Raw genomic sequence first — 24,109 nt, 5'->3', positions numbered from 1 at the left:
TATTGTGGTACTTTCAATCTCTCTCTAATCAAGTCATTTCGGATTCTGTGTGTAATTGAGATACCTAGGACCTTTAGTAGGTATTTCATCTCCATGCTTTGAATTATATTTTTTGCCTTTTGGGTGACATCCAAATGTTAAAATTGGAATGAATATTTTGGTTTTAGTTGATATTTTCCTCTTTCCTATGAAGCTTGATTTTAAAGTGTGAAATAGTCTTGAGGCACTCTCGATTCTCGCATTTAGTTCTGTTTGGTGACACCCGTTGCTACTTAGTTGTACCCCCAGATATTTAAAAACGTCAACTTGCTCTATTCGTTTCTTATTTAATTCGATGTTCAGAACTCCACTTGTTTTGGAAATAACCATAATTTTCGTTTTTTCTTCGTTGATTTTAAGGTTTTTCTCATTTAGCCTGTTGTTCCAGATTTCCGGGTTCTTCTTAAGTTCCCTTCCATTGCTTCCAAACACAACCACATCATCCGCAAACGCACATTCACGTATCCAAACGGGTTCCAGATCTTTATACCCTACTAAGAAACCGGATGTACTGGTTCTTGTTTTTTTTATTACATCGTCCATAACTAAGTTAAATAGTAACGGACTCAAAACGCTTCCCTGCCTAACGCCCTCGTTTACTTTAAAGTATGCTGATTGCATGTTGTCGGTTCTGACGCAATTTTTGCTGTTCGTATATGTGGACATTATGGCTAAAATTAGTCTTCCTTCAACACCTCGCGCTATCAAACTCCGCCTCACCACATATTTTGGAAGTTTGTCAAAAGCTTTCTCCAGGTCTAGGAAAGCTACATAGATCTCTGTATGGCTGTTTTGTACCTTTTCCATAATTTGCTTGATACTGAAGATGTGGCGTGTATGCTTCTTCTTTTCCTGAATCCGCTTTAAGATTGTTCTAGTTGTGGTTCCAGAACTTTAGAAAGTTTTTCTTGTAAGACTGGCTCATATACTTTCGATGGTATGCTCAATAATGTCATCCCTCTATAGTTACTACAATCTCTTTTATCCACTTTTTTAAATATTGGCACAATGACTCTTGCCACGCTAGGTCGCATATTCTTGTTAGCACTCGACATCCCACTTCACCCATATTTTTCAGCATCTCCCCCGTGATTGCATCGTGTCCAGCAGCTTTGCCTTTTTTAGCTTATTTAGAGCGCATTTTATATCGTCCATCCTTATGTAGTTGTTCTTGCTCGTGTCACCAGTGCCCTGTTAAAATTCATTATCTTCTTTATTGCCGTTATTCAATAAACTTTGGAAGTATGTTTTCCACCTGTCGATTATATCGTGGTCGTTGTCCAGTATCTTTCCATTTATGTCTTTTATTTGTTTTATCTTTGGTCTTTATATTTTTTAGCGTTTTGTAGAACAATTTTTGGTTGCTATGGAAGTCCAATTCGATTTTATTTCCAAAATCTTCCCATGATTCTCTCTTCGCTTTCAATATCTGTTGCTTAACTTTTTCTCTTTGTATTTTATACTCCTGATAGCTGTCGTTGTTTTTGGTCGCTAAATATTTTGTGCTGTGCTTGTTTTAAGTATCGTACTTTTAAAATATACCATACAAACAATAATAAAATATCATTATAACATTGTATGTAAATGTAAATGTCAAATGCCACTTCATCACTTGTTAACATTTTATACTATACTTCCTTTTTGGCATAGAAAGTTTTTTATTTTTAATATTCAAAGAGACACGGCAATATTAAATATACAAAATAAAATTTCGCCTTAATATAAATTGTTCCACAAAACGCAAAAAACAAACTTGACACACTGACCATAATATAATAACTACCTGCCTGAATTTTCACAAAAGAATTGCAGTTTTAAATTCTATTTACATATTTTTGCATTCTAATGCTGACCACATTTTCCCTTTTTTTTCTGGTCTTCCTAAAAACTGCAATACCTACTCTGGTCTTACAAAGAATTTATTAAACACAAAAAACTTACGAAACAGTTCCCTTACAATAGGTTTATTATTCACATCATTAAGTCTTGTCGATAGTCGGTATCTCACATGAAATACAGGACGTTATGAAATTATTGTTGCTACTCGTATTAGATGGCATGAATATTGATGTATATCTTTATAATGCAAACCAGTTAAAATGTTTCGCAGCACATTAATTAGACCCGAATATAAAAAAAAATACGTTTCACGCACACGCGAAAATACCCACAGCAGATTTTTAAAGAAACATCTCGAAGAATCTTGATTCCCAGCTGCACTTCAGAACCCAAGTGTTATTGAAAGTTTTTTTTTTGTGAACCGTAATGATATTTTAATTTAAAAACTTTCTCCGGCGCATTCTGCATATAAATAGAAAAAACTACAATAGAACATTCGGAGAAAGTTCAAAGTAGGTTTTTTGGTGGCTCGATTTGTTGTTTTTTTTTTTGGCAACTACGCGTTTTACGGAAAACCACCGCTGACAAAAGTATAATTTTTCGCGAATATTGGGCGTTTAAATTGTGCGAAATGGCAGCGTTTCACTAACTCGGTGTCTCGTCAAGAATGTAAAAGCTTTGTATTCAAATTTTTACGACACCTTAAATCATAAAGCAATCAGGCAGTTGGCTGTGGTAATTAGGAAAAATAATTGTGCGAAACTTTGTTGTTTTTTTGATTGTCCGACCGTAGATTTCAGTTCGTTAAACTCTTGCAGAGAAAAAAATTATCTTGTTTTGTTCCAGTATCAAAAACAGTAGTCAATCTTCGAAAATGTTGCTATAACATTTTTATTTGTGCTTTATACGTTTATACGTTATAAGTTCATGTAAACATAGGTCAGCAAGTGTTTAGTTTTCGGATACATGGCGTTTAATTTCAAATGAAATCAAATTTGTTTAGAAAAATCAGAAAATCATATAAGAGTACATCAGCACCTAGGTGCGAAGTGTATCTGTGTGTAAACTCTACCTAAGTATTAAGCAAAAAAGACTATCCCCTAGCTAGCGTAAATAAACAGTTTTTTTTATATAAGGCTCAATACTAGGTATACAACTGTTATTAAAAATGGACAAAGTTTTTGTAAGAATTTCTAATTATTTGAATAAAATAGTAGACTCTCTAGACAGATAAAATTAAGGCATGATTATGAAAATCCTTTTTTTATTACTTGTTATATAATTTTGAGCAAATGCATTACTTTTCTTTTTCTACTCCCTTCTGTAAAATACCTAATTATACACCGATCTAGCTTGCGGAAAGCGTCAGCAATCGGATGTTTTCTGATATTGCCCACGCCTTGAATTTTGACGTTTGTCAGTGAATGTATTCGTGTTGTTTTGCAAAAATATACCCACAAACTAACGGTCGTAGAAAAACTATAGTATGCAACGAACAAGTTCGGTAAACTGTTTAAGTCACTCGTTTATTAAACACTTTTGAGTCAAATGCCGTTTACCGCACTTGTTGCATAATATATTATTTAAGTCACTTATTTTGATAGTTGCGCAATTTGTTTGTGGAAAAAAGCCTTGTTTTTTTTAAACATGTTCCTTATAATGGTGTTTTGCATTACTTTAAGATTGCTAAGGTTGTTTTCATATGACTCAACGCATATCTCATCTTAACAGAGGTCCAATGAGGGCTTTATATGAAAAAATGAAAAATAAATTCCCTTAATATATTAAATGTATCTTTTCCGTAAGGTATGTGATTTGAATGTCCCAATTTGAAGTTCGGGTCTTTTGCTACTCCCAGATATTTAGTAATACTTACTTGTTCAATGGGATGGACAATGTTCTTAATAATCAATTATATTTTGATAGTTCGGTCTATTTGCGTCATTTATGGAAAAGCCTGTATTGAACGGAGGTGGCTGTTACTTAAATCTTGATAAAGACACGGTGTTGTCGAAACAATTGTCATGTCAAAATATTTAATTTCGTGAAAATATGAAATTTTATTTTTTATTTATTTTGAAAAGCCTATACATTTGAATTTTTTCGCATTTACTAAAAATTTAAATGAATCTAAAAAACGTTAAATCCGAGGTACACCCTCTTGTATGACTGTGTCATCTGAATATATATTCTGCCAGAAAGGTTTAAACCATTTAACAAAATTGGATGCTAAATCAAATCAAATGCTTCAGACAAGTCAAGGAATGCCGCAAGACATTTTTTGTTTTTATCCAGGTTTGTAGTTACATCCTTAACAAGCTCATATTAATAAACTCAACTGTATCAAACCCCGCACTAAAGCCGTACCGATTTTTTGATAATGGCCAAAAAAAGACAACAATCTATCCTTCTGAAAATTTTAGCTATATTGCATATAACACTTACTGGTCTGCATTTTTCCATTTGTTGTTTGTTTCCAGCTTTGAAAACTGGACTTACTACGGACCCTTTATAGTGTTTTGTCACCCCGGTTTTAAATATTAATATGTGCTAAAGGTAGAAAATAGCCATTTTTAACGTTTTTAGGGATATTTTATCCTTTCTAACAGAGCTGTTATTTTTAAGAGAATTTATTTATTTAGTTACTTCATTTTCAGTTATCGATGAATTTAGAGCAAATTTGCTTATTTCCAATGGGACAGAAGGACTTTTAATGCTGTCAGATATCTTGAGGCCCACATGTATGAAGTAGTTATTAAAATGATTTGCTATATCCTTGGGGTTTTTGATTTGATCGTCACGAATTTTTGATAAATCGAACCAAATTGGTCGGCAATAGCGTCAAAAGTAGGAAATGCGTGTTAGTTTGTCTTGATTACTCGAATATGTTGATAACTCGAACGAGACATTTGGTGCCAACTTCGATAAGTCGAATTTTCTCGGGGAACCCACCAATTACGACCGATCTTAACCTGTCTTTTTAACGTATCTATGCAAGCAGTTCAGTTTCTGTGCTTGCTAAGTTTACTTGTATGACTTACTAGTTAATATTAAGTAAAAAATACTGTCCCTGTTGACATACTTTAAAAGCTTTGTCTGTTGATCAAAAATTCAAGGTTATAAAAGAAGTGGAAAGTGGCTCAAAAAATAAAGATGTATGGGATTTTGGCAAGTACAGTGTCTACAATGGAACGTTTCGAAGAAAACAAAAATAATAACATTACACTAATGGATTGTGTTGACGACGTAACTAGCGCATGGAATATCGACGTTAAGCCTGAAACAATTTCCAATTGTTTTAAAAAAGCCGGTTTTGGTCAGTATTCTGAATAAGAAGAAGAAGATGAGATTCCCTTGATTTTCCTAAGTGAACGCCTGAAAGAAAAGAATGAAGACGAAATCCAAATAGAAATCGAGTTTAAAGCTTGGACAAACATTAGAGGTATAGCAGAAGGTAGCACCATCAACGATTTTATACATGTGGATGAGGATATTGTTACTTTAGAGTTTCCTATTGATGAATATATTATCGAGTCCTGCAGATCCGATCCGGTACAGTTAAACATCGAAGATGACTGCGAAAGTGACACGATGGAGGAAGAATTGGAAGATGATTCCTTCAAATGAATTGGTTGAAAATTCGGTCATTGTCTTGCGTTTCTATTTGAAAACCAGTGAATACACAATCGATTCCCTCGAAGATTGTTTAAATAAAATTGAAGCTTTTGTTGAAAACCAAAATAACAAATCCGGTCGTCAGTCACAAATAACTGACTTTTTTCCAGTGAAAGAGTAAACTTTAATATGTATATACATATGTATGTATATGTGCATACATACTATGTTTTTATATATTGGGTACATATACAATACATTTGTATCTACATATATTATGTAAATACATACATACATATGTACTACTACATATTTCATAATTTTCGTTTTTTGTTCACAAATCATAGATATTTAGGGCATTTATGTAACGTATAACCCATTTTTAAAAATGAATGAATAAATGTCCATTCACAAAAAAGTACATGCATTTGTAGTTTTTATTGATAATACGAAGTCTGGATAACTCGAAATTTTCATGTGTCAAATCGCAGTTCGACTTATCGAAGTTCGACTGTATTAGATACTTATTTTTCACTTCACTCAAATAGGTTTCAAAAATGTTAACAGCGATAAGTTTCAAAATATACGAAGTACTAAATTTAACTATTGGCACACATATGAACAACGTCATTAAGTTTTACCGATTAAAAAAAATGTAATTAAGTTCTTCGGGGTGTAGAAGAAGGGTGTGTCATCTGCAAAACTGATGTTTCCTTCACTATTGATGTTCAAGATATCGTTTATATATATAATATACATAACAGTATCGACCCGAATCCTGTTCCTTGCTGACCACCGTAGGTGAGGGTTCTCATTTTTCTTTTAACATTCACAAAGTGTCGAAGGCTTTCATGAGATTGATAAAGAAGATTTCTGGTATCTATTTTCTCTATTTTGTAGTAAGATTAATTAAGTAGGGTATTCTTAAAAAAGTAAAAGTAATTTTCCGGTTTATTGCCCTCGGAAGCGTTTGATTTTCAAGGAAAGAGTGCGGATTATTCTATATTTGGAAGTTGTATGAAGTATTTCTCACTTTCTTTGTGCGCGTGGACACGTACTGTGGGTAACATCCGTAGTAATATGCAAGTGGTCCCCAAATACGTTTTCTCTTATCTTGAGAACCATTATAATTATAAATTTGTAATTTTGGTATTATAAGGTAACATTTTTATAAAAAAATTAATCGGACAAGTATATTTTGGATATATTTTCGATTCGGTAATTTGCAGGGTGATTTTTGATACTTTCCTGTATTTTAAAAAATGTAATAAGGGTTTGAATGGATACCATTAATATATAGTTTTGGAAACTGCTGCTCCAAAGATTTCAATTGATGAGCAGAAATACCAGTGCGTTAGATATTTTTAGGCGCATGAATTCTGTGTCTAAGTACCTCGGTATTAGTTATTCTTGCTACCCATGATCTGAGCAAGATTCTTCGATTTTAAAAGCTTCGATTTTCTATCCCATGGTTGGCTGAAGTGTTATATAATATAGTGTTATATAATAGAGAACACTTTATCATTCTGAGATGAAGTGCCATGCTAAGATGCGACTTTATAAAAAGTTGTTTCATAATTTTATAAAGACGCTTCTGGTTTGCTCAATTCTTGCCCTATTTAGTAATTAAACGAGGACTCTGGCCAATATTCGTCTCCTTTATTGTTAACGTCGCATTTAGACGGCTTTTTGTGAGCACAGGCACTTTGAATTTGGACATGCGCTTTTTGCTATTATTGCTAATTCATTTTTTTTTTGCCAAATGAAAAACGTACATTTTGAATTGTTGTCAAGTGGATAGAGAAATAGGGATGCACTTGTACTTCAGCAAGTCAAAAAGCAAGTGACTGATTGCCAACACATAATTAACCACCTAGATATACACCCAGTATTACTTCCTACAAGTTGACAATATTGTATGTTAAACTATTTCAATCGTTTTATAACCAGATTAAAATCAATGTCGATTCAAGGTTACCTATGGGGAGTGGCATTTAATGCACCTCCATTGTAAATTAGTTTATTTCGTAAGTCAAGAGCACTGCATATGCGGATATAAAAATAATGTGAGTTGTTTGTTTTGTATAGCTATATTCCGAATATTTATGTGGTCGCATAATCAAAAGTAAATTCATAAGCCTGATTTACTCACTGAATTGAAGAAGCAAGTAATAATTTTGAGAAGCATATGCAACCAGTCAAAGCACAACGAAGCTCAGAATATGAAAAATGTAATTTAAGCTTCTGGTTCTATATATTACTATACATTGCCTTTCCCCAATCTTCGATGTAATTTAATTTAATATTTCATATTTGAAAAAATAAGAAGTAGGAAATTTGTTAGTAGAAAAATAAAATGCAGTTCAAAATTTTCCTAGGAATTGAAAAAAGTAATAATCGTATTTTCTAATTTTTGCAAGCTACGGTATACACATACTTATCTAAAGAGGTGGAATTTTGAAAAAGATTTCTGTGATAAATTACTCAAAAAAAAAACAAAACACAAAGACTAAATGAAGAAACAAATTTTAGTATTTCGTTGCTCTCGCACTCGCAATTTTTGTCTTATTGCTTATTGCTACAGCATATTTAGGAAAGAATTGAGAGGAAACAAATTTTTCGTTGTAGTAAAACTAATAGGTTGAATTCGAATCCAAATTGTTTTAAGGTATTTTAATTTGGCTTAAAAATAAACATTTTCTTGTAGTATGTAGTATTGAATTCAAATATAAGAGCTATCGAATATAAAATATCTAAGAAGACAACAATGATAGAGTTTTCCGCTTTATTTGATAAATATACTATACTGTAAAAGAACATCAGACTACTCATCGCATCCAGTTTTGGTTAGTTAATATGTTTTATACAGGACCCTAAAATGCACAATAAGGAACTTTTATACTTTTCGTTATAATTTATTCGTAAAATTAAGTATTTGTATGCATACTGAGCCACAATTTATTGCAGTAACCTATTAAACAAGTTTACTTGTTATCGACATGTATTTACGCGGAATTTTACAACCGCTAGACATCGATGTAACGGGTAGTCCTCTATACGTGAGACCTGGACGTAAACAATACCGTATTTAACAATTTAAAATGTAACATTTAACCCAGATATCGAAATAACAACTCCCGCGGTTTTTTTTTTGGTCTTAAAAATTGGCTGACGACGGCAAGTTTTCCACCTAACGGTACTTTTGCGTGGGTACGTTGTCCGAGATACGAATTTGCACATATTTGTTTAAAGATGTTAACAACGAGTGTAAACATTTAGTTACTTACCAGGTTAAACCAATTTATTTTAAAATTTTTCTGCGTTTAACTTTTTAAAAACAAATGGAAACAAAATCTTGAATTGTAAGTTATTATTATTATTATTATTATTATTATTATTATTATTATTATTATTATTATTATTATTATTATTATTATTATTAATACAATAACGCTTTAATACCCTATTTGTAGTTTCCTTTGTCGCTTGGCTGTCACTTTCTCATCATTTCTGTGAGGTGTTTTGCTATACCTGTCCATACCGGTTTTCGAGATATTAATTAATTATGGCTGATTCGAATTTAATGTCTTGCTACTGAGATATTTGGATATTAAGAAAGCTGAAATTTTGTCTGCAATTTATTTTGAAAAGAAATCAGGATTTTTTAACGCTTCATCCAAAAAGAACGAAAACCTTTTTCACCCGGTCGGGCTAAATTAAATACTTTAAAGTGAGAAATTTCGAAAACTGATGTTTTTTGATAAAAAATATAATTGTAAAAATCGTTTTTCGAGTAAGCAAATTAAAAAAAAAATCGCTGTAACCTGTATCCCAAACACATTTTAAAGTTGCATTTAATATTCTGAAAATCAATGGTCCAATGGTTATCAACAAATAAATTCCGAAAATGTAGTGAAAGGAAAGTCATTTAGATGTGCTTCTGCAGAACTTTCATTTTTCATGGCGAGTGCGGGCCAAATAAAATGACAAAGTGCAGAAAGTGCAACGACACGTATTACCACGTATACTTACCACCACTGAACGTGAAAATGTTTATACGAATACCAAAAGACAAAAAGACTTCATTAAGGCTAAAAGAGAAAATATAATTACAGGAGTATATTACCGCACGAGGAAACAAAACCAAAAGCCTATTCCCACAGTCATTCCCAAGCTTCCTTCCTACTGAAGATGGTTTCCCTTGAGAAAACACATTTTCATGACATTTTTATTCCTCGTCTTCCCAAAAGATAACTTCCAGATTTTCAAAATTTTATACCCTGTTCTGCCCCGTTCAATAGCATTGTCTTTTTTATTATTATATATCCCTGGAGATATTTTTGGAATGGTTTATTTTCCTCACACCCTGTATCTATTCAGGTACGAATAAAGAATTGTATAAATATTATTGTTACGTGTATGTTGATTTAAAATATTTCACGTTCAATTTACCCGCATAAAATTGTATGTTTGCTTAGCACTAATCCTTGCGGTATGTGGTACCACAGATCATCCCACGTATGAACTGGGTACTGATAAATCGAGGGTCTAAAAGCACTTCCTTTATTGTCACGCCGTAACGTAACGGATCTCAAGAATTATCATACAAGAAACATATTTACTAAGATATAAATCTAAAGAGAAATTAACTTCCAACGGCTACATGGGATTTGTGTTGAATGAACTAGTTCATTGATTTTCTTTGTTAATCAGTTACATTATGGATTTCTCTACACCGCGCGTTACTATACAATAAATATGCAATTGGTTAAATGGTTTCCGCATGTGCGAATATTAACTTTTCCTATTGTAAACTGTTATCCATTTTCTTAAATGTGGACGTTGAATTATAGACAGCTGGAAAACATATCGGTGTACCTGATTCTATGAATGAGGGAGATTCGTTAATCATTTATAATTTCATAAAAACCTGCAATTTTCGAAAACATGAATGAAGGGTCATAAAAGTTGATCAAAAAGAAAAATTTATATTCTGCAAGTGGCATTAAGTTGTTTCATTGTTTAAGTAGCTACTGGTTTTTAATTAAATATTACAAGGTATTGTCAATTAATTCAAAGAAAATAACTAAAAATATTTTTGTATATGATTTTTATTATCACTACTAAGAAACGTTTTACTTTTTTTTTAAATATTTGATTTCCTATTTGATTTGAAATTTAGGACATTCAAGTTTGATATATATAGTTTGAAGATATAATTGCTAGTATAATATTCGTTGTGTATATTAGCACTATAATAGTCTTTTTTGTCTAGCGGTTTTTAGCATGAAACACGATCAAAAAAATAATTCCCTTACCCTATTTTAAATAAAATATGTCTTAACAAAAAATTCGTCTACATATTTAAATAAAATAATGTACTGTCCAAACATATATATACAATACATTTAAAGTTGTCAATATAACGAAAAGTTTCCGCACATACAAACAATCTAAAATTTAGAGATCACGTAGCTCTCAAAGTTATATTCAAAAAAATAGTTATAAAAGCATTCCTCTGGTAAAACGTATATAATAATTTTTCTTTAATTCAATCGTTGAATAGTTGTTTCTGATAGTTGCTGGTATTAAGTTTTGTTTACACGATGATAGGGAACACAGATCATTATTATGTCTGGTATCATACATACATATCGTGATACATAAAAATTGAAGGGACAGTTAGTATTTTCAATGTTTTAAATAGTGGGTGACAGTGATCCTTAGTTTGTGGACCACACAAAGTTCGAGCAATTTTTTTTTTTGAATTTTAAAAATTCTATATGCATCTGAAGAGTCTCCCCAAAACAATATGCTATATAATATCACTTTAATGAAGTTACTAAAATAAAGATAGATCTTTGAAACGGCCGCTAAGTTGTATTCACTAGATTAGCATAGCAATATTTTATGACGCTCTTTTCTGGTTTTGTAAATTGCAAAGCGGCATCAGGCAACACTTGACTCAATTTTGAGTTTGTTCTATTATCAACGCTAAACTAGAACAAGGATAATATAGACATAATTCAGAAGTAAACAATGAGATTGGACATCGTTTGAAAATATTCGCAATACTGTAAAGATTTTTCACCAAAATATTATTTAACTTTGGGGAATAATCTTTCTCGACAACTAAATAATATTATAGAAGAAAAATAATAGGCATTTAACAAGAAATATAGGCATATTTTTTTCTTTTGCAGAGCTAAAATGCGGCCATCCTCCAGTACCTCTCAACGCTCGCATGACATTGAGCTCGCCCAGCCTAGTACCCGGTACCATAGCGACGTACCGCTGCGATGAAGGTTACGAAACGTTCGGAAATACTCAGATTTCTTGCTCGCCTTCGGGGCAATGGGCAGGTGAAATGCCATTTTGTGGTAAGTATATTATTTCCGTACTCAGTCACATATGCAAACTGTACGTACAAAATCAACCAAAGGGTAGGTTATGCAATCAGTCGATATATAGTATATGGCTTGATAATTTAAGGCTGTGTGTAAAATGTTTTTATTATTTCAAATATGAGCGTTGGCTCTTCGAACGCAATTTTAAAACAATTGCGCGGAACGGCAATGAATCTATATTTACGAAAGCTAAATTTTTATATTTAATAACAGAAATGTGTTGAACCGGAAAAATAATAAATAAATGATTATAATCAGATTCTCTCAATTACTGTGAAAAATCTTATAAGTGAACTAAGATATATAAGGCGTTCTTAACTTTCTTAAATAATATAAGAAAAGTGACGCTTTTTTTTCTTTATCAAGGAAATGTTTTATTCTTGTAAAATCGAATTACAATTAAGAATTATTATTATTCACTGGTATATTTTTCAACGTTGGCCGCTCATTTAAGGCAGCACAGAAAAACAACAAAAAAAGAACTGTGAGTTCAATATACCCATTATTTTATTCAGAGAGTGAGTAACCTAAAATAATACCCACGTTATAATGAGATGTACGCCTCTGCTTGGCATATATAGAAACCTCGCGATTCCGGGTACAGATCGTACCAAAAAAAAAAGGACACAACGCAAACCTATTCTCGATCGTATCTCCCTTTCAACTGTCGGATAGATTAGATCATCGGATGAATGTGGTTGTGTAAAAGAAACAAACATCGGTCACGAGCACATTATCTCGAGAAAAATTATAATTGTTTTAAAATGATTATAATTGGTAATTAGAATAATTAGATGGTTCAAACAATTATCTCGCAATCTATCATAAGTGTGCGCTAGCCTTGAAAATATTTAACCTCGAACGTTATAAAAAGTTCTGGGAAGCAACTGAAGCAATTTAATGCCTTACGCTTACTTCTGATCCTCCAACACCTGTGGTAAATATTAGATAATGCAGAACTCGCAACTCGGAGGCTATGGTACTTTCATACAGGTGATAATGATTCTGTGCCCACGCTCTTAAATTTCATACACTAACTTGCACTTTGCACTATGTTACTACTTTCGATTTTAGTCGTAAAAGGAGAGATTTGAAACTACGGGTCTTATTTTTTGATGCGAGCTTCCAAAGCTATAGCAGTAACCAGGTTCTCTATAAATCTAGCAGCCATATGATAAGCACGAATTTTGAGATATTTTAACACCAATTTTAAATCATTTGGATAACTATAATTTCTCTGCAACCAGTGTTTAAAAAAAAAGATTCTCGTGATTTTCGCAATTCTTGTACTCTTGTAAGACATTTTGGAGCTAATTTTGATGTTTGTAAAATTAAAAATATATCAAATGGTGCAGGTTACGGCCAGTTACCATTTGCCAAATAAACAATAAAATATCCGGTAGAGGAACTCCATGACTTTCATTACATAAATTCGACACAAACATGGTTTCGGGGTCTAAATAAAATATCACACCACGATGTTTTACTTTACCAACACCACATTCAGTTGAGATGTTTAAATTTTACTCTGAAACAATAAATTAACATCAATGTCTTGTTACATCATCATCTTACATGGTTTTTAGTGGTAAAAGAAGAATTGAATTAAAAAAAAAAAGGATTGATCTATGTAAGGTTAAAACTGTGTCAGATTTAGACTATATTTCTATAATTTGGTGTCCTAATTTTGAAGTGCACACAAGATGGATGGAGTTTTATTTCTAGGCACCACAAACTTTTATGTACCTCCTAGAGATCTAATATGGCTTATAATAGATTAGTTACTCTATTAAATAAGAATCCAGAAGTATATTGTTTTCGTAGAACATTAAATTCTTTCGAGTCTGAACTAACGTCTGTGATCTTCCACTAGTCTGTGACGTTTACGTGCATACTATTTTGAATTAATTTCAATGCATATTTAACTGTGAACCAAACGGCTTATCTGCTTATCGTTTATTATTTATATTGTTTTATATTTACATAATTGATTCTATACATATCTATTCTGCTTCTATTTTCAGTTATAATCGTCACCGCTTAGTATTGTTTTCGGTATTGTGAATATTTTCAAAATTGTAAATAGTATTAACGGTTAATAAATAAATAAATCAAATCAAGAGTCTACAATATCTAAAGGTGTTAGATATGTTTCGATTTTCTCTATGTCGTTTTCTATTATTCGGTGTAATGGCGGATGTTAGGTTTGGAACTCAAAAAAGTGTTTCTATCATAATTTTTTTTTGCTCAGAGATATCCCATTTTATTAGGCTAAAAACACATCGGTTGTTACAACAAGTCCATCTCAATATGCCAGAAAGATCTTGTGAATGTAAAAAATGTAAACGGAACAACATAATTATTTGTCAATTAAATACGTGAATTTCTTCTGCTTCAGGAGTGAACATAGCCTTCAGAAAACCAGCTAATCAATCGACTACCGTACGTGGTGGCAGTTCACTCAACGCCAACGACGGCGAAAAATCTACAGATCACGACAGCAAAAAGTGTTCCGAAACCCAAAAGGAAGCAAGCCCGTGGTGGCAAGTCAATTTGCTCAAACCGTACCCCGTGAAAGTCGTGAGGGTAACCACCAGGGGATGTTGTGGTCATCAGCCTCTCCAAGACCTGGAGATCAGGGTTGGGAACAGCAGCAGCGACTTGCAGAGGAACCCCTTGTGCGCTTGGTTCCCGGGCACCATAGGTAAGTAATTTGAAGTCTTAAAAATTATTGTATTGAAGTTATCAAGACACAGTTCGCATCATCAACATCAAATGTCTACCTAAAACTTGTTTCTTATTTTTCAAAGTGTAACCGAACAGAACTTTGGAATATAGGAGTAAACGAGTAGCAAAAGTGACCATTTTTCCAAATCAAAAATAACTACAACTCGTAACCGCAAATGTTGTTAAAAACTGTAACAATAATTTTGAAAAACATCGTTAAAAATGGTTTCGCATGACTGGATCTACACAAGGCAACGAGTTATTACACATTTCTATAATAAGCAATCACGATCTGATTTCACGAACCTTCCTACTTATTTCTTGCCTTACTCATTAGTTTTTTTTATGGTGAAACTATGTTGCGAGAAATATTCGTTCCTAAGGATATCCTCTTATGCCGAGTAATTAATTTAAAAGTTCATTAAGATAAGACAATTAAAATTAAGATAATGCCTTTTGCCTCCTTTAATTTATTATTATTGTGTTACTGTTGGTGTCTCTTTGGGGCAGTTTCAGTTAGTTAATAGCAAATTCCTCTATCTTAGAGCGCAACACCCATTTTTCTTGATTTATTTTGTTGTAATTTTTGCTAGCACTAAATAACCAGCCAGTACAGATTGTTCGGTTATAATTGGATATCCTTTCTATGGCGTTTATGATAATTAACTTCGGAAAAATACTGTTATTGTCTCTTTAAAAATGTCAGAAATATTGGCGGTTTAATTGTTATACTCCTAATTAAGGCAAATTTTTGCGATATCAAATAATAGTTAAATTATTGTAATGTCTAATGGTCAAGAATAAAAACTAAAAGAATCAAGAAAAAAATTGAAAATTTAAATCAAAAATTTTATTATATATATTTTTTTGGTATAACTTTTTGTTAAACCCTGTAGATAGGCGGTCAAAATATAGCCAGACACACAAAATAAAAAGTTATTTTTGACCTGCCGTTTTCAAAGGACATTTTCTTGTACTTTTGTTATCTCGAAAACACAACAAAACCCGAAGAAAATTGTAATTAAATATAAAAAAGTTTGTAAACGAACTATTTATATTATTGTATTGGTTATACATACATACATACGTACATGTCATTTGGTTCTCTAGCTAAATTCATATAATACCGTAAGATACTTTTCGCAAAATCGTGACTAGAATTTAGGTGTGCTTTTTTCTTCCAAATTTGACTTTTCGTTTCTAACATTCTCTAGGATTAAAATTTTATTACAAAACTATGTTTTAGGGTTTACTGGCTACCCGTCTTTAAACTAAAAATTAAGAAAAAAAATTAGCAAATCAAAAACAAAAGCCCATTTTTATAGCTAATTATTGTCCATAAAACAAATAATACCATACCATAAAAATCCAGTAATGGATAACACTGGATAATTTACGTCAAATTCCTTTCATTTTTTCAGACGAAGGAGTTACAAAGACCTTCACCTGTGCACGATCGCTGATTGGTCAGTACGTTTTTCTGCAACTTGTCGGCGTCGAGGGGTCACTTTCCCTTTGCGAGGTTGAAGTATTTACAACAGATGGTAAGCACGTTTGCCCATATTTTGGTTTCAATATCATTGATATCGATATAAAGTTTAATTATGCACATCGAGGATCAGTTTAAAACTTTGACCTTTTTGCTTCATGCTTTGGTACTTTATTTGTGATTTACTAATTGATTTACAAATCACATCATTACTTTTTAGGGCAGCTACCCTAAGTTTTCATTAAATATTTACCCTTGGATATCTATGGGGTCTTACATAAACTGAGCCTCACGAGAGCGTCTAACAAAGCTCATGCGTTCTAAAATGTAACAATATAAACCATAATTGGTTATAGATTAGAGGAGCAACAAATATTAATAAGGTGTTGATATTGTTGGGTGGTTTTGTTCGTAATTTAAGATTGCTTCCACAACAACAGAATCATCAAACAACTCACCAAAAAGGGAAAGAAACCAATATCACTTGCCTGGCCTTGTCGATATACTGATCTTATATATTTTATAAATTTATTTGAATTTTTTTAAATTAATTTTTAGTAACTAATACTAATAAAAATTATATGATAAAACTTGCTGCACTACTAGTACTCTATGTGTGTATTGCTGTGTTAATGCTAACACAGCAGTAAAGTATGTGACATTTAATAGCATATTATGCAACCAGTTTGATAAACGCCAATTTAGTCACGAGTTTGATTTGGCACGTGAGGAGCGAATGCTTATTCAACGCTCTCCAACACGTGACTAAAATACCGGAAACATCCGAAGTGGCTCGCGACCATGCTTAACCAAGCTGCGAAAATGACACTTTCCGCACTCTTGATATGTGTATAATTGTGTAATTTAGAGTAGGGGGTAAAAAAGTAAATTTATTTCACCTGAGATATGGTTAAACTAATATCTCTGGACAGTGACGGAATTAAAAAAAGTTAATAAGATTTTTAAAAAATCGAAAACATTTGTATTATTTATTTTTCTGGATCTTATTGCTACAAATTTTTCTGGTGTTGAGTTATTGCAAATTTTAGTACCAGTCATGAACCAGTGCTCATAAAAAGCACAGTAAATTCGGCGAGGGACATTTTAGAAAGTACAAAACAAATATTTATCCGATTGTTTATTATTCAACACAAAGCAAAAAAGCAAATAAAAAAATCAAAAATCGTCGGCCGCATAAAACGATAGTTTACATTGATTTCACGCACCACCACTGTAGTGGTTTAGAATAACGATCGTAATAGTTTAATTTTGTGCTTAAACAGTTTAATCGACGAGGAATAACCATAGATTTAAATACTTTCCTTTTATTTTGTAACCGTTTTTTGTTTCAAGGCGAGATATCCAGGATGGGATTCATCGCCACTGCTAATTAAATTCCTACTTGTTAACGTTAATAGTGGCTGTTCTGTATTTTGCAGCATTTCAATTATTTACTTTGGGCAAAATAATTACAGTTACGAAAAATTTTTCAGTGCGGAATGATTCTTTTGTTTTCGCTGCGTAATAAATAGGAATATCTTCTGTGCTTTATTTATTGGGCCATCTTCCTCCTTTACTCTCCCATCTGTTGCTGTCGAGTTTAGTATCTGCTATTTGCCAAGTTCCATAAGTTTTTGGATAAAGCTCATTCATACAATCGTCACTTGTCCTTTAAAGACGGTTGAATCCAAGGGAGTAGAAACGTATACTTTAAACAATAAAGCAAGGTTATGGAGAATAAGTTAAATGCATCCCTAAATGACATATGAAACTCTAGGGATGAAGTCTAGTGTCAAGTCAACTCAACTCATATGGTCTTCAATTTTGAGGTGTATAGGGTTCCTTCGATTACCATCCCAGAATAGTCTTCACAGACCAGATTTTACAGATCTTGACGTCTTAATCAACAATATAGTCATCATGGTTGGATTAGAGGGCATGCGAATTCTAGAGGAAATAAGACCGGAGCCTTCTGTCGGTCATCATTCATTCAAGAGCTGGTATAGGAAACCTCCTGGAATCAATTTTCAAAACAATGGGTAAAACAGAATACCGTTGGTTAGTTAGGAAGCTATTGAGCTATTCAGGTTGGGTTTGATTATTATCCCCACGTGCAGGATGTGCGAACAGGAAAACGAGACAGTAGAACAGTGCCTTAGAGCTGTCATTGCCTAGGTGGAGTCATTATATTTGCTATAAAAGTGAAAGTTCTCTACAGGAGGAAGCACAATGACCTTCTGAGGCTTAAGTGCTGCGGTGTAAGCCACCAGCTTTTCGATCAAACCAAGGCGCGCCTAGCTCCGTGTGGTGAATATCCGAGAACTGTTGAAGCATAGCAACTTTACAAATTAGAATAGAATAGAATTTGTTGGAACAAAAAAATGATCTTCCGATAACGCCAAATCTGCAGGAAAGAGTAAGTACAGACAACGACTTACTGGAAATGACTGCGTTGGTTCATAGAGCGTTCCAAGACCAATGAAGGTGTCGACGTCAGCATTTATGGGGAATATCCAAGAATTGAAATAAAGACCGGTCTTAGTATACATTATGTTCGGAAATATTGAGTCCGGAAACTTGGAATAAAATAATGGTAGTAAGTCATGTAACAAAAATTCGAAGTCTAATTTTATTTTTAATGCAGCCGTGATTTGGTAAATGTGATCGTTACAAAAGAAACGTGTTTCAGAAATCTGTCACTAGAGGGCACTTTACCTAGAACATTTCTTTAAATGTTCCCTGTATTTTATTTATCTAGACAAAAATTACGTAAGTCGATAAGTGTTATGGTTTAGCCACAAATCGACTTTTTTATTCTCGGCTCAGGACTTAATGAAATTTGAAAAAGTCAAGAGCAAATGAAAATGAACATCAAGGCTTTATATCGAGGCTTATCCCAATAGAATATACATAAAAGATTTGGTGAAAGGATCATTCAAACCTGATAATATGAATAAAAGGAGACCAAGGTATAATAGAACCGCTGAAGGAGAAGAAAGAATACTTCAAAATGTGGAGGCTGACCCGTCAACGTGTACGAGAAAACTTGCCGCTCAGGAAAGAATTGCTTGTTCCGCAGCTTGCAACATTTGAAGGAAAACATCAGCGCCGGTTTTCTTTAAATGTATGGGACAGGGAGTATAGGAAATAACCTTATAAGACGTCATTTCTTTAACGGATCGCTTAATGGGGAAATGTATTTGCAATTTCTCCAAGAGGAACTACCACCTTTGCTGGAAGAGGTACCCTTGCAGTGAACACAAAACATGTGGTTAATGCAATATGGCGCACTACCCCATGGATCCGATGGGCTTCTTTTTGGGAGCACTTAAACTCTTTAGTGTACGAAACACTATGTGTGGCAGTGGGCATTTTGAAAGTGAATTGTAATTATTGTTTTATACTGTTTAATTCCCGATTATTATTAATATTAATATTAATGTTAAATATATTTATGTTACTTAAATTAAACATTTGCAGGTTAATAATGCTTGCCTGCATTTCCATTTGCTTTACCATAACAGATATGCATATCGCGATATCCAGTATCATCTTCCTGCAAATTGCGGGGTATTCGGGCCGAGAATAAAAAAGTCAATTTGTGGCTAAACGATAACACTTATTGACTTAAAACAGGAGTAACAATTTTTAAAATAAATTAAAATAATGTTCTGGGTAAAGTGCCCTCGAACGACATATTCCTGAAACAATTTTATTTTGGTTACCATGTGTGTGTAAAATACCATCTTATTCCGTTGAGAATTAAGCCTACTGCGTTAAAAATAAATTTTTAAAAATGAATTTTGACAAGCTGTTGTTTGTTACATGTTTGTTCCTCCTGCATTGAGCACTGTACAAGCTGGCTCGTCGAAAGGCAACTCATAGAGAGAAACATCAAGATATTTACCGATATCCTTCAGCATTAAAAGTTCCCAAGACGCTCTTATCTATGTTAAGGAGCCGCAATAAAGTAACCCCTGCCTAGAGCAAACCTTCTGGCCTGGAAATGAGCAAATAGGACCACATCCGATGTTGGTTATTTCTCTATAGACACCTGTTAGACACGAAAACTCTGATAAAGTCGGATAAGGAAACAGCAGAGCGTTTATTGTGTGGATGCTGGGCGGTGGGAAGAATTAGATACTCAAAACTAGAGGCTGACAACATAGAACTTGAAATTCTAAAGAACATCCCGTCCCACGAAGTAACAAAACTTGGGAGAAACATGAAATTAAACCTAAATCTAACAGTCGCGTTTCGATTGGAACGTTTTTTATTCACGGCGGTTTTTCGGATTTTTATTCCAGTTTTATTATACAGAAAGCAAAATAAAGTTTTATTTGGACTAACCGATACCAAGGCTCGAATAATTAAGAGCGTATTTTACAATGCGACAATCGAATCTATAAGATTTTTAACGCGGTGCCACCGAGGTGTAATCTTCGCTTAGCTTTGGGATTCCTCTGCTGTTCGGCGCATATAACTCCTCCCTCCTTAACTTTGGAAAATAACGAAAAAGCGTCAAAATTTTCTTCTTGGCAGGTTTCCTCTGGTTTGGATGCGGTTTTCTTCGATTTTCGTCCCGTTTCCAAGAAGAGTTTCTTAATGATGAAAACTAAAATTAGAACCATGGTTATTCCAAAGACATTAACAATTATTTGGAACATATTTGTTTCTTCTTTCACTGATTTCAAGGGAGTCACTCTTTCTGCTACGTTTATTACCTGGTATATTTCGTCAATATTTATTTTTGAAAGACTATTACTTTCATTGCGTTCATTTCCGTTAATTGGATTTTTGGTAAAAATATTGGTTTTCCGAACTGGATTTTTACATCGTTGGAGAATTTTTCTGATTTCTGATTTTCTGATTTCTATTTGACAGTTTACTGATATGTTAATCAGTGCTGGTACTTCGATTTGCATATATCGATCCGTGTTACACTTGATTAACAGTTTTTCAGGCTTCTGTGGCAAAACCAGAACTAAATTTTGAGTCATTTGTTGTACAATTGCTTCTGACAGGTTCAATTTCGTAGTTTTCCATTCCGACGTCGTCAAATAAGTTATCCACGCATACATCTCGGGGGTGAGTTTGTTCTTTACAAAAGTAGATTCCTTCTATGACGGGACATGTTTTTGCGGTGAATTGTTGGTAAAAGGAAAATATTTGGGATCTTAAAATTAGTATATGGTCTGCAAAGGTCACTTTCGAGTATACAAATTTACCTGCGTTCCCAAAATTTGATAAGAAGATAAAATGTTTTTAAATTGTGGAATTTGATTTTCTTTATAGATGGATGCTAGATATTTAAGCATTTTATTCCAATCCGAAATCCTGTGAAATACTATTACAAACGGCATTACCCTTGGCAAACATAATAGCGTCTTGTAGGTTATCTAGAAACATTATAAAATTTTGGCAATCTAAGTTTAATAGCATTATGATCCCGTAAAACACTAAAATAGACTTGTAAAGAATTTATCGTCATCAATACTGCATTTCGGAATGTTTTTAAACCAGTTTGTAGTTTTCCTTAGATCTCATTTAAATTTACAATAGTTTTATTATAGTTATTAATTATGTCCTTTGATAAAGATACTTGTAGTTCTAATTCTTTGGCTAAATTATTTTGGTTTTTCTCAAGTGTATTTATTGCTGCTTTATAATAATTTCCGTCGTCAGCGTCGAGAGTTCCAAATAGCAATTTTTTTATTTTACCAACCACGTTAATTAGGCCTCGTTCTTTACGAACATGTGGATGCAAATCTTTCAGTTTTTCGAGATTTTCGATTTCAGAATCGTTCATTAATTGATTAGATTTTTTTCTTCTTTTCTTAACCTAATCGCGTGCAATGCTAGCCCTAAACTATCCCTTTAAGTGACCTTATACAGAGGTATCGAAGGGGCAAAAGGAAATGGAACTCACGGTTTCGTATTTCTCCGTCTGCGCCACTTAAATGTTCAAAATTCGGGAGATATTTATTACACAGAAAGCGAACTAAAGTTTTATTTGGACTAGCCGATACAAACACTGGAATAATTAAGATTATATATATATATATATATATATATATATATATATATATATATATATATATATATATATATATATATATATATATATATATATATATATATATATATATATATATATGTATATGCGGTTCGGGGCAACTTGGTGGAATCGCATTTACAAAAGAAAATACATGCAAAAACATTAATATTTAGAAGTTTTATTGGGAAAAATGCAGCGAAGTCCATCCCGTATATATTTTGAGGGCGCCGCCCAAAGAATTTTATGTGGGAAAAGAGTGCGTACTACGCAAGAAAAAACGAATCTAATTACGGACGTCGTTAGTTGCATTTCACGATGCTTCGTGAATAATTCATAACGGCTACAAAATCTTGTTTACTCACATGCGCTATCGCTTTCTAAATTAAGCTTTCATTTTTTATAAACAGACCTGAAAAAGTTAAACAAACTATCAGGTAAGAAGAGTACTTACGGACGTTTCGCTGCTTCGACGCTTCAGGTGTAGAGAAAATTCACGATTTTTCGCTAATCATCCGGTTAATGAACGTGTAATTAATTCGAAGTCGCCATTGTTCCCGGCACGATCTAAACAATCGCCTCCTAATTGAAAAGAAAGTTAATTGCTTTATTTGGTTAATGTAGCGGGTAATTTGGTGGAGGATTTTAAAAGTAACTGGACTGAAAAAATGACTTATTAAAGTAAGATAAATAAAATCTTTTATCTGCAGATTCTCATTCAATTTAAATGTATAATATCGGCAAACCTTGCAAAATAAAAAACAGGGTGATTCGTTAATACAAGACCCCCAACTAGGAAGCATGTTGAAATAAGATTGAAATAAGAAAAAAATTGTAAAAAATGGACCCCAAAAACGCTTACATCAAAGTTATTTTTTTTCATTTTCTTTTCACAATTATTGAAATAATCTGGTGATAATAATGTTGATAACGATGGATTTTCCGTTTTATTTTGAAAACGGACAATTTTTTGAAAAAAACGCGAGAGTCATGAAAGTTTATAAATTGAAAAGCGAGTCTTGTACATCGACAACTAAAAGCAAGGGAGTGGACTTTCAAAAATGTAAAGTCTGTTCATAGATATAAGAAAGTGACTGATACGAATTAAGGACAGACCCGGGCAAGCTGCAAGAATGAAATATGGCCGAACAGGTCCGTACTCTGCTTAGAATTTAATTATTTGGGGTTTTGTTAGGAAAGATACAAAACAATATTTATTTAATTATGTATGTATTTATGTTTAAATCTAAAATAAAGTTACAAACTATTTTTATTACCTACTTAAATTACTTATAATTATGCACATAATATATCAAGATCACTATGGCTATCATCGCCTGTTCTAATTACTAGTTGTTCTATATTATTTGCAATATGGATATACGATTTTTCTGCTTTTTCTATATGTTTAACAGAATTTGCCCAACTTTGTGGAGGGATGTTAAAAACTTCCGTTTCTATAAGTTTAAGGACATTGGAGTTAACACGGGGAAAAACATTATTACGACGAATGGGAGATTTCAGTTGGTGCCAAACATGTGCAATGGGATTAAATATACAGTGGTAAGGTGGAATCCTTAAAACTGTATGCCCTAGTTTTTTTGCATAATTATCACAGACATATTCCTTTTTTAGGTTCAAGCTTTGTAGAACCTCACTTAATTGCTTGAAAATAAATGTCGTTATTATTCATGTAGTTTTGGATTGTTGTTTTTGTATCACATGAGGAACGGATTTTAGTCAACTGTCTACTGTAATAAATTGCATTGTCCATTACAATGACGCTATTAGGAGGAACGTTTGGAACTAGTTTGTTTTTAACCCAACTTTCAAATAAATCAGCGGTGGTGTGTTCATGGTAATCCAGAAAAGAATCTTTAATATTTTTCGCAGACAGAGAAAGTCCATTTGGAATCCATCCATCTTTAGAACCAGAAT

The 24,109-nt window shown here is 32.9% G+C and overlaps 1 protein-coding gene across 1 annotated transcript in view; it reads left to right on the top strand.

Moving 5' to 3' along the window:
• The window catches only part of LOC132707597 (sushi, von Willebrand factor type A, EGF and pentraxin domain-containing protein 1), a 74,180-nt gene that overhangs the window by 16,609 nt on the left and 33,462 nt on the right, over window positions 1-24,109 (top strand). The window contains exons 2-4 of the mRNA XM_060679504.1: window positions 11,697-11,873; window positions 14,299-14,604; window positions 16,049-16,171. Coding sequence (XP_060535487.1) covers window positions 11,697-11,873; window positions 14,299-14,604; window positions 16,049-16,171 — 606 coding nt within the window. The remainder of the gene's footprint in view (window positions 1-11,696; window positions 11,874-14,298; window positions 14,605-16,048; window positions 16,172-24,109) is intronic.

The sequence above is a fragment of the Cylas formicarius genome, unplaced genomic scaffold (genome assembly GCF_029955315.1).
Source record: "Cylas formicarius isolate icCylForm1 unplaced genomic scaffold, icCylForm1.1 PGA_scaffold_9__14_contigs__length_23061073, whole genome shotgun sequence".
NCBI lineage: Eukaryota > Metazoa > Arthropoda > Insecta > Coleoptera > Brentidae > Cylas > Cylas formicarius.
The sequence above is the reverse complement of the archived record's forward strand: the minus strand, read 5'-3'. Positions and strand labels throughout refer to the sequence as shown.